The 12,204-nt window shown below is 44.6% G+C and overlaps 1 protein-coding gene across 1 annotated transcript in view; it reads right to left on the bottom strand.

The window, feature by feature from the left end:
- The window catches only part of LOC311034714 (mitogen-activated protein kinase kinase kinase 11), a 62,615-nt gene extending 51,552 nt beyond the window's left edge, over positions 1–11,063 (bottom strand). Inside the window, exon 1 of the mRNA XM_084042676.1 lies at positions 9,038–11,063. Coding sequence (XP_083898802.1) covers positions 9,038–9,794 — 757 coding nt within the window. The 5' untranslated portion in view covers positions 9,795–11,063. The remainder of the gene's footprint in view (positions 1–9,037) is intronic.
- Between the last annotated feature and the right edge of the window lie 1,141 nt (positions 11,064–12,204).

Raw genomic sequence — 12,204 nt, 5'->3', positions numbered from 1 at the left:
GGATTTTTATACATTTGGAAAGATTTGAAATGGGATATTGTGCACAATGAGTACTTTTACCTTTAGTACATAAGTATATTTTGACGCCAATACTTTTGTACTTTTACTCAGGCAAATTCTGAATTCCGGACTTTTACTTGTAACAGTCGAGTATTTCTACATTGCAATATTGATACTTACTTACTTAAGTAAAACATGTGAGTACCTTTTCCACCACTGTTCACCTGTAATATGCCAGGTGAGATAGCTTCGGATTTGAGCCAACTCTCTCTCCAGCTTCACTCCACACCTGGCTTAATTTATGTTTTCTCTTTGCCCTTAATGTGAGCCCGTACCTGCATCTCTCGCTCCATTCTTTGCTGCATATTTCATCTATCACTCTTCACTCCCCCCTTCCCCCCCATCCTTGCCCTCTCTCTCTTTTAGCTTCTCCGTATCTACCTTCCCTCCCTCCCTCTATCATCCCTCCCTCCTCCCCTCCCCTGTGCGGCTGGGCAGGCGCTCTGCTCGGTGCCCGTAGGCGAGAGGGAGAATTCCAACGGGGTGGGGGCTTTCCCCAGGAAGAAGGGGAGCTTTGTCCCCCGAGGGACTAGGCCATCGGCTGACAGACAGTCTGGCAGCCTCTGGCCGGGTTGGGAGAGTGAGAACGTGTGTGAAAGACAGAGAGAGAGAGAGAGAGAGAGAGAGACAGCGAGAGAGCGAGAGATACAGGGAGAAAGGGAGAGAGAGAGAGAGATATACAGGGAGAAAGGGAGGTATAATCTTACAGTATGAGATGTCAACTCCAAATTACAATGAGTTTTGACTTTGTTCGTGTGCAGTCCTCAAGAAGCGGGGCAATGTCAGTGAGTTCACACAACTGACTGAGTCTACCGCCGGCCAACAACACGCCTCGACTTTCACTCCGCAAACATTCCCTGTCGCAACCCTGTCCTTTCATTGACCACCCTGCATGGTAAAAGCCACCGACAGCAAGAGTCATGAGAAAGGTTATAGGTGGACCCTGGCTTCCTTCCACCCTAAAAAAGCTATAGAGAGCCATGTCTCTCCTGCAGCAACATTTTCGGCAAACAAGTCCCAAGCTAATCGCCGTGAGAGAAACGCTCGCAAAACACACCCTGTATCACGCACAAGCGGGCTAAAAATGGGCATCCACATCAAGGTTTGTGGATGGGGGGGGGAGGGGTTGGGGTGTTATAAATGATTCTCTGTGTGAAGTAGCCAACGTCAGCTAAAACGCAGAAGGGGTCTTGACTTTAGTTCACTTATTAACCCACGCTAGCCATCCCTAACGCGTTGGCTCGGTCGCAACGTGTTGAAGTTTAACCTCCATTAGTGCCGTTTCCGTGGAAACACAAACCAGGGAGGGATCGCTACCTACCGGGCTGTCCCCCAGAGGGTCGCAGGTTAAGAAGGTGGAACAGGGTCAGCTGAACATTCACGGTAAAAAAATCTATGAGATTTAGCCTAAATTAACACTTGGGAATGTGAGGAATGTACTGTGTTCTTTTTGACAACATCAAGCTCCAGATCCAGCTCTAGCCGGAGCCAGAAATGGCTATTTGCATTCAATCTGGCAGTGTGGTTGTCAAGTCTGAAAACCCTTATCGATTCACCTCGCGGAGGCCTGACAGAAAGACGTTCCGGGGATGTTTGTTGGATCCTGTTGACAAGAACAGCGGCGCAGCACCAGTGAATCTCTCTCTGCCTGCCAAATCCAATTAACTAAATGCTGGATTTGCAAAGGACTCTATAAACTTCAATGAAGACAAAACTTTCTTTCGGAACAACTGTGGACACTTTTCCTGCCCGTGTGCAGGCCGAGCACTAATGCAAAATTACCCTAACCCTTAAGGCCCCCTGACCATTTTACTTCCCGTTTCTCACCAAACTGTTAACGGTGGCAACCCTGCTGGTCTTCACATTGTGGGAGGGATAACCACAACCGGAAATCGGGTAATGAAAGGAATGTCATGAAAGTGAAAGCGAGCACAGTAAGCACTAAGCAGTATGGTTTTGAGGTGTGTGCAAGTCAAAATCTCAATGCAGCCTGTATTCACCTGGTCAAAACGGCCTCTATAACATGTGTTGTCACTCTGTAAATGGTTATTTGTATTTATTAATGGCAAATAAAAAATTTAAGCACTTACACCCCATTTCATACTTTCATACAAAAAGAAAAAAGAAGCTAAAATAGCAATACCTACGAGCTGCAGAGCTTGTAGATTTCAGAACAGTTGTGGGATGTTTTAATTTGTATTATAACTAAATAACTAAATATACAGCCCAAGTCACACCTGGACTCTCACGGCACACCGGTGTGCCTCAGTACACTGCTTGAGAACCACTGCTCTGGAAAGTTCTGATGCAGGAGTCATTAGATCGTATTCATTTCAGGACTACGGCTTTGACATAAGGTCGGTTCACAAGCTCAGTCACAAAGAGGCAGATGGAACATGAAGGAATCATTTCAGTAAAGTGGGCGGGTCAGCGGGGACAACTCTACGTCACTTCTATCCAATATCCTTTCAGGATGTTGAACTGTTGAACTTTTCAGTAACAATGCACTCAAGATGCACGTATTTGTGTAAAATGGCCAACTCTGGAATCAATATATAGCATACAGGCTAAAAAACACACAGAGTTAGAATATGGAGACAGCGACGATATACAGTATAGGGTTTAAGTGGTTAAATAAACATATTACATCCAGCACACTGAAACATGGAAGTTGTTGTTTGTATATCTGCATGCAAGCATCTTGTGATCAGTGTATTAAAGGGAACAGGCTGATCAGCTAGTGAGAATTAGGCCTTCAGGCTGAAAAACAACCCAGATCTGTCCCTGGACGACTTATGGAAACCTCTCCACTTCCTGCCCGCCGTGACCTTCCAGTGTCTCTTTTTTCCTCTTCTCCTCCCCTGGAGTAATGTTGCTCTCAGACACACACACACACACACACACACACACTTTCCTGAAGTTGTAAATATCTGCTCTGCGATCCATTCTCAGGCAGGGATCTGCAAATGCAGCCAGGCAGCTTTTCCAGAGAGCACGGGGAGGGGGTAGCTCTGCAGGTACATTGCTGGGAGGGGGACAGCCAAGCAGGTATCTTCAGAAAAAAGAAAGGGTCTGGGTGCTCAGAAGTTCAAAAAAGTGCAGCGAAGGTGCTCTTTGGTGGGCGACTGAAAACTTGCAATGAAAGGGGGAAAAAAACAAGGCACTCTTCTAGTGAAAAAAGTTTAAAAGCCTTTATTGATGTGGCTAGTTTATAGTATTCACACCCTGAAAACCGTAGCGGCCGTGCTGGCCGCTACACGTGGGTTATCCCAGTTTTTAACAACTTCTATTATGAACTAGCCAAACCAATTAAGGCTTTTTAACTTTTTTCACCAGAAGACTGCCTTGTTTTTTTTCCCTTTGAGCCAAGCAGGTATGTTGTTGAGGGAGCAGGTATGTTCAGCAGGGAGAATGCTATAGGGGGAACAGCTCAGTAGGTTCGATGCCATGTGAGGGGGGGGGCAGCTCAATATGTAGGTTGCCACCTGTATAGATAGACCACCATCAGAGGCAGAGGCCTCTTTGATGTGGTGGGACCTGAGGGGGGAGGGCTAGCTGAGCAGGTATAGACTGCCAAGTGGGAGCACCCCCAGCAGGCAGGCTGCCTAAACTGTATGCTTAGCCAAGCTATCCCCCCCTCTATCTCCTTATCACACAGTGACACACACACACACTGCCAACAGCAGCACAGCTGAGCTCTGCCCTCACTGACCTCCTCAGACTCTGCCAGGGCACCTTAACCCATTCAATCCGGGAAAGAATCTGTGTCACTTTTAGATTTCTTTGGCTATTGAAAAATAGCAAATCTACAAGCTCATAGCGCGGCACCAAGTCAAATCTTTCTCCTGGGGATTCTACAAATGTCTTCTAAATCCCAACAGTTTTCTGAGACACTTATGTTGCTATATCAGTGGTGCTCAAACTTTTTAATCTCAAGGACCCCCAAAAGTATATGTATTTGGCCGCCGACCCCTGTGTCAAAATATTTTGTTCCAGGGACCCCCCAGAAGCAAAGTTTTGAGTTACAAATGTTCGCTTTAAAAATATATATATTCAAAGATTTGCACACATTTTCATGACAAATAGCAGGTCTACAAGGTCATAGCGCGGCACTCGGTGCCGCGCTATGAGCTTGTAGATCTGCTATTTTTGAATAGCCGAAGACAGCTAAAAATGACACAGACGCGTTCCCGGATTGAATGGGTTAATGGCCGTCGGATATGCCCGTCAGCAGAGCAGAGAGAGCAACCACCACGGCTATATGCTCCTGTGTTTAGAGATGGGTTCATTCCTGACAACGCAGCTTTTATAATTGCACTTTTTGTTACAGAAGTTCCTCTGAGGCTAAGCCCTTTGCTGCTCTCAAGTGTTTGGCACGCTTTTTATGTTTGATCTCAGTCTTTGAGGTGTATCAAAAGGATTTAGCCGGTGTTTAAGTAGGTTATTTAAATAATTCAGTGAACTATGACGGTGTCTTCTTTCTTCACTCTTCACAAAAAGAACATAGTCATACCTTCGCACCGGTATTAACTTTATTTGAAAACTTCAACAAACAAAAAAAAGCCAGGTTGAATTAATTAACACAGCTGACAAACTGGCTGGAATAAGTCAAGCATCAGTGATCATCTTCCAACGCTATATTGATATTAATATTTCCACTTCTCTAACAGACATGCTAGCTGATGAAAATGTAAAGCAGTGTTAATTTTGACAGCGAATTCAGATTTAGTCTTGGAAATTGTTTAGTCGACTAAATATCAAAATCTTACGTCTTTTAGCCTTTGTCTTAGTCAACAAAATTAACACTGATGTAAAGCAACCTACATAATCACCTACATAATAAACAAAAGGAAGCAACACTAGATAAATGGGAGCCTTTCCAGACATTATCAAGTTGGAAATACCATTATTTCCTCCCGCGAATGCCTCCCAATGCTCCCATACCTCCAGCATGGGAAGAAAATGCCCAAATTGTCCACATAATTCCTCTCACTGAACTGGGGAATGTTGATGCATGAGAACTAGAGTGTGTGTGTGTATGCAACGCAAGCGGGAGCTCACACACACAAAACACACACACGCACACAAAACACAGGGTATGTTTTGAGTGCACTGCAGTAGTATGGGGCGCTGCCGACGACCCTGAATGAAAACATGCTGGTGGTAGAGGTATGTATCAGATGTTTGTCCACTTGTGGGAGAAAAAAAAAAGAAGAGAGAAACATGTTGATCAAAGATCTAACTGCGGCTTCTTCCTGAGTTTCTGAGCATGCCAATGCTTAGCTTGGCATTTCCCCCCTGCCGTTTTCTAACTAAAGCCTCTGCAAATATACACTGCGTACCATACTGTGTGTAGCGCGCCACTGCCTATAGATTTTATTTTGGGGGGCGGGTTGTCTATGGGGGCTTTGTGTCATCATTAACCCATTCAAACCAGGAAAGCATCCGTGTCATTTTAGATTTAAACCACTTTAACCATTATTTCATACTTTGGCTATTCAAAAATAGCAGATATGCAAGCTCATAGCGCTATGAACTTGTAGATCTGCTATTTTTTTAATCTTGTAAATTAGAGCAAATCTTTGAATATACATATTTTTTATATCTTTGAATATACATATAAGTGAACATTTCTAACTCACAATACACTGTACAATCAAAAGTGAGCTTGTTGGGAGTTATACCATGTCACACATTTGTGCACATTCAGTACAGTACGGTACATAAAAACTAGAAGAGTGAGATAAGGAGGCTACTCTCTCGTGTGTACTCAGCTGTGTATTTACCTTCAGTGGAATTCCACTTATGGTCCCTGGCTTACGTTCAAGGTCTCTCTCTCCCCCCTCCCCCCTCTCCCTCTCCCTCTCCTTTCTTCAATGATCCTGTTTAATCAGCATCTTTCACAGAGGCCTAACACCCCACTGCCAGTAACCACAACAGTAACTTTGGCTTTTGTTTCGAAGTGCTCCGGGGATAATGACTGTTCACCTTAATCAAATCAATTGTAGCACAGCTTAGCCGATTCATTATGTTTCTTATATTGTCTCATTTGTCTGGTGGTATATTTATTTTTTTATCACGCTATGCGGTAACACCTCAATTTCACTTTGGGGATTAATAAAGTATATCTCATCTCAAAAGGAAGACTTTTTAATTATTTAACCGAGAGTGGAGATTAAAATTCTAACTTCTTAATAAGTTCAAAAACTTCATCATTGCCGTAACTGAACTCTTGGGATATCATTATAGCAAAATATGTTATGCATAACTGTGCTAATCGCTCCATTCCTTTCCATATCTTTATAAATTGAAGGCTTGTGTCAAATAATGTATAAATGAAACCTCTTTGTAAGTCTTTTTTGATGCGATCTATTTTCAAATTTGCTTTATGTTTTGTAAAGATAATCAAATAACACAATATTGATATTGTTACTGTACCATCGTAGTGTCATGATAATATAGATATTCTTTTAAATGTTTCAAACATTTTCATAAATAACGAAAATAGCATAATCTACACATTCAGCGGTTATAGATTGGCTAGTTTCACTATTTTTGAAAATATTTGACAATTCGAAAGTATAAAATATCACTTAAGTGATTAAACCCAGGAAAAGACAACGCTTATGCCATATCACAATAATGATATCCAAAATCCCAGAGTACACAATATCTAATCTCCTATAATGATATCGATATATTGCCCACTGCCAGCCCAACCACATTGCTTTGAATGGTTTAATCTTAAAACAATCTTCTGCTTCTTCCCCAACCTGCCAGCACCGTAACACACCGTTAATATGATTGATATTGATAGTGTCTTTTAAAACAAAGGCCTCCACTCTCTCCACAGCCTCCTCTCTCTCCACCACAACAGGATACCACCGCTCCATGCCACACAACAGGGCTGTATAGCTGTAGGGGAGACAAGTAGTGGCAGGCCAGGGACAAACAAAACAAGATGCAGGAGGAGGCAGGAGAAAGATTACCATCTCCCGGCACAGAGAGCGGGATTGTGTTTCGCTTAACCCTCCTCTGTATACAAACAGTGCATTTTAAAAGTATGCTTCTCCGGAGGTATTTTCCATTTCCCGGGGTGTGTGTGAACCCTGCACAGAGGTGAAGGGGTGGGAAAGTGAGGAAGGATTGAAGCGAAGACGTGTAAGAAAGCCACCGAACTGGAACAGGAAAGAAGAGTTAGAAGGGAGGCCGTTACGAGGAAGATGGCGGAACGGCGAGAAGGGACGTTCATCCTATACCACAAAAGCCTAAGGAAGTGAGAAATGGGAATCGAGAAATGCATGGGGGGGGTATTCTTAGGTTATGCTGACCAAGGGATCATTCACCTTGAGAGAAACCTTGAAAAGTGTGGAGCGTAGCATCTAGTTCTCGCGTCAAGGCCTTGTTCTCAGAGAGAAACCGATGGAATGTTTGCACTTTGCAGTGTCATTCGTTCTCTGTGAAACTAAAGAGCAGCCTTGAACGTTTTCTATTTTGTGAAACACGCGGGGGGACATGCTTGGTGATTATCCACGGTGGCGGTTTTTTTTTGGACGATTACCGTCTGCAGAAAAGAGAGAGAGGGGACAAGAGAGGTGTCGAAAAATAACAAACTCTGCACCGTGAGATTCGGCAACTCACAGGGATTATCTGCTGCGTCACAGGAATGATAATAATAGATAGGAACTCTCTGAATTGAGGTGGCTCAGTGTTTAAGCTAGCCAGGAAAGGTGCTACGGGCTGAGTGGGAACGTGCCATGGTTCAAAAAGGACAGAGCCATATCATCAGCCTTACACTTCTTGGCAATGCGACAATAATGACAAGGTCCACAGAGAACGCGTCTACACAGCTAGGGCCCGAACACTGACGCAAGTCTTCCCACAACCCCCGGAGCGCATCAAAGTCCAATGCACCAGTTGTGACGGTGTTGGGATAAAACGCTCCCACCAGAATTCCTGACCTTTACCATCAAAGTAGCCAACTATTTTTTATGAACAAAACTCTTTCACAACCTTCACTTGGTGCAACATGAGCATCCGGACGGTACACAGAACCTTGCTTAGATGGCCTCAAGAGTAAAACATTATGAGTTACTAATGTAATCCAACCTACACCTAATAATATGCACAATCATCCGAACAAACTCAGATCAAGTTGATTATCTGCCTGACACAACATCTAAAACTCAATTATTTATCCCACTGTCATTCACAAAGAAAACAGTAATTGGATTTTCCTGACTAATGACATGTTTGAGTTTCTGAAGATATTGGAGCTACACATGAGTGGAGATAAAGTTGCCTTTGTTCGGGATAGCCTTGCCAACCACAGTAGTTGCCTACAGCAGTATACGTTCGCCACCAGTACACCATGTTCCCTCAATGCCACAGGGCCTTCGCCGCTCAAAGAAACCCCCAGCAAACATGTCAGCATTTTTCACTCTAATTAGCAGGGAAGCTGGCTGACTGGGAGCGGGTTTAGATAGATGAATGACTCTCTACTTTGTACCATGTGGAGCCTGGGGAATTCCGCTAGTTTATTACACAGTGATATCCTCAGTGTTACTGTAGCGTCGAAGAGTGTGCAAATAGAACCAAATGGGGATCGTGTGGGTCCGTTTGGTGCCATTTGTACGTGCTTTTGGTGTGATAAATTCACAAAAATGATTGCGTAGGAGTACAAATCTGACTATTGACAACCATCTGAAGCTTACTATTGGTCCCCATGTATTGTAGTTGCTTTAGAGCAGTGGTTCTCAAAGTGAATTCCAGGGACTCTCTGGGTTCCTTTTGGGGGTGTCTACATTGAACCTTACAAGTCTGTAACTCTGACAGTACACAAATGGAACCAAATGGACCCGTTTAGGTCCATTTGGTTCGATTTGTGTACTGTCAGAGTCAAGGGGAGACGTTGAAATGTAAACGTTTGAGAACCATTGCTTTAGAGAGGCCAGTGCTCGTGTCTGCCCTGACTTACTGTTGTTGGACTTGAGGTCTCGGTGGATGACCGGCACGATGGCCTCGCTGTGCAGGTACAGCATGCCCCTGGCGATCTGCACGGCCCAGTTGACCAGCACCTGAGGCGCGATGCGGCGGCCCGCCAGGGCTCGGCTGAGCGCCCCGCCGGAGGCGTACTCCATGATGAGGCAGAGGTTGGGCTCCTGCAGGCAGACCCCCTTAAGGGCGATGATGTTGGGGTGGGTGAGCATGGCGAAGAGGCGCGCCTCCTGGCGCACGTTCTGCGCCGTCACGCTGATGTCCTCGTCCGGGTCCTGCCGGGCGGCTTTCACCGCCACCAGGCCCCCCCGCCACGTGCCGCGGTACACCTTGCCGAAGCCGCCGACCCCGATGACCTCCTCCAGGCTCAGCTCCCGGAAGTCCACGGCCTCGGGTTCGAACTTGTCCACCACGGCGACGGTGAGCTCGCCCACCACCGCGCTGCCGGGCAGCTTCCCGTACCCGTTGGGCTTGAAGGAGCCATAGTTGGAGGGGAAGATGCCCACCTTGTTGTTGACCTTACCTGCCCACCAGCCGTCGTCCCCGGAGATATCCGAGTCCAGGGACAGCACTTCGACCTGGTCACCTTTGCGCAAGGTGAGCTCATCTTTGCAGGACGCCTCATAATCGAACAAGGCCGTCCACACAGGGTTAGTGAAATTCCCTTTCTGAGACTGTTCCAAATTCTTCCAGTTCGACAGCGGGCTATGGCTGAATATTTTCTTCAGTGGCTCCATGGAGCCTCAAGCAGATGTTTTGACTGCGTTTGATTTTGTAGCCCAAGGGTTTGGAAATAAAGTACAGAAGAGTACTTTATTGCGCCTCTCTCCCTTTCCTGTCTTTCTTGTTGGTGCATCAGGGACCAGTGAAATGTGTTCAAAAGCTCGAGCAACAAGAAGTAGGCAGTAAGAGGCGATTCAATGACCACTGAATAACAAGTGTCTTTCATTCGTCTCCACGTTGAATGCATGGGTCTCCATTTGAAACAGCCACCATCATCAAACAAAGGTGATTTCTGTGACAGGGCGATTCTAGACGCGTGTCAGACCTCAGAAAGGCAGAATTGTCTTGCTGAGTATGTTTCTATTTGTTTGATGTGGTCTGGTGTTTCCCCAACACATGGTTTGAATTCTGTTGGCCCACACTACTTGTGAGATACAGCCACATCATTATCAGTGATTTGGATAATGTATTCCCTAATTTGAAAGATGCTCCTATTTCAATTATATAAAAAAGGGGGGGAAAGGCTGTTTTCAAAAAAAGCTAAACAAACTCAAAAAGAAAATATGAGGAATATTTAGTAACCCACTACAACTGCACATGAAGGCTCCAACTGCATTTAGCTTTCCATTTTGGAGTTTTCTAGAATGTATTCCCTAATTTGAAAGATGCCCCTGAAAAAGGGGAAAAGAGAAAAAAGGCTGCAAAACAATTTCAAACAAACTCCAGAAAACAACCCCAGGCAACTGTGTGATATTTTTGTAACCCACTACAACTCCACAACATGAAGCCTCCAACTGCATTCAGCTTTCCATTGGTAGGTTTCTCTATTTGTAGCCATAAGTGCACAGTGACCACCAGAAGCAGGAAGCACTGAGACGTGGAGAAGAATAGCAGGAAAGGAGCATTCAGTCAGTCCTGCTGGTCCCGTGTTCTGCAACTTTACAACAACTGACCAACTCACACGCATTCAGCCCCGTCTTTGCAATATAACAGAAATATAACAAAAACTCTGTTGAAGTCGTTGAATAATAACGGTGTTTTGACACAAACTCGTTGTTGTTGTTGTTGTTGTTGTTGTTGTTGAATAATAACGGTGTTTTACTTTTAACACAAACTCTGTTGTTGCGCGCCTCTGGCCAAAAAGTATCCATACATTCGCGTCAAAGTATCCATATTTTCCGGTTGTTCGTCCGACACAGTGTTTCCTTTTGTTGTGAACTTGTATCAACTCAATGAGAAACTTTTTGTATCCACCGAGTTAGTTGAACAGGAAGAGTTGTAGTTCCAAACCTGCTGTAGTCCCTGGTCTATTCTCTCTACACAGTTAACAACTCAGCACAGTAAATAAATGCAGCTGTTTCACCGTCAAAAACCCGGACAATAAGCGTGTTATTGTTGTAGATAAATCCACACAGGACGATAATACTCCATCATAATGAACATCTTCCTCGGCGGTATTCACTATTCAGTCAGTCCAGGACCTCGCACCACTCTACGTCTGTGCTTACAGTCAGTAAAGAGGGTGGGGTTTGACCAGCGTTGCCAGATTCTGTGAGAGAAATAAGCAACCAGGTCTATGAAAACAAGCCCAAAAGAAGCGACCATTAGGCCATATGAGCACTTTAAACCTACTATATGTGAGGGCCCTCTACAATATCGGCTTTGTACTATTATTCCTCAAATACAAACCCCTCAGGTACAGGGTGGCTTGCTGTGTGTTGGCCTGGTTGGTCATCATTGGGTTTTCACTAGTATGCACCAGCAATAATAAGATATGGTATAATGTTCATGTCCTATTTTTCATGTTAGTGATGATGTTCTGCAGCCTCGCCGTCAGAGTTCTGAAACAGTCCATGCCAGGGGAGAGGGAGAGGGAGAGCATGAAGAGAGGAGAGGTGTCATTTGTGGGAACCGTCTTTATTTGGTGCTTTATGGAAATATTAGTTGATCAAAGCCTGTTATTAAATGACATGGATTTAGTTTGTGTAATATGTATACACTCACACAAAGAGCAAGATCAGCAGGGGAGGTGTCACACTGTGTGTGTGTGTGTGTGTGTGTGTGTGTGTGTGTGTGTGTGTGTGTGTGTGTGTGTGTGTGTGTGTGTCTCTCTCTCTCTCTCATACACACTCACACACTCACACGCAGTCTGACAGGCCGTGCACGTGAATATATCGTTAATATTTTGTTATCACAAGAAAGGGGGAAATTAATTACCTAGGTTCCATTTTAGAGACAAATCTTTCCAGTGATAAAATGGCAACTAGAGTAATCAAAAAAGTCAACCAAAGAACAAGATTCTTGTAGAATCTGTCAGTAAGAATACTCTGAGGACTCTAACAGGAGCACTCATCCAAGGTTACTTCGACTATGCATGCACCTCATGGTGGTACCACAACACCACTAAGGCCTTAAAAACAAGGC

The sequence above is a fragment of the Gymnoscopelus microlampas genome (assembly GCF_963454915.1).
Source record: "Gymnoscopelus microlampas genome assembly, chromosome: 19".
Taxonomy (NCBI): Eukaryota; Metazoa; Chordata; class Actinopteri; order Myctophiformes; family Myctophidae; genus Gymnoscopelus; species Gymnoscopelus microlampas.
The sequence above is the reverse complement of the archived record's forward strand: the minus strand, read 5'-3'. Positions and strand labels throughout refer to the sequence as shown.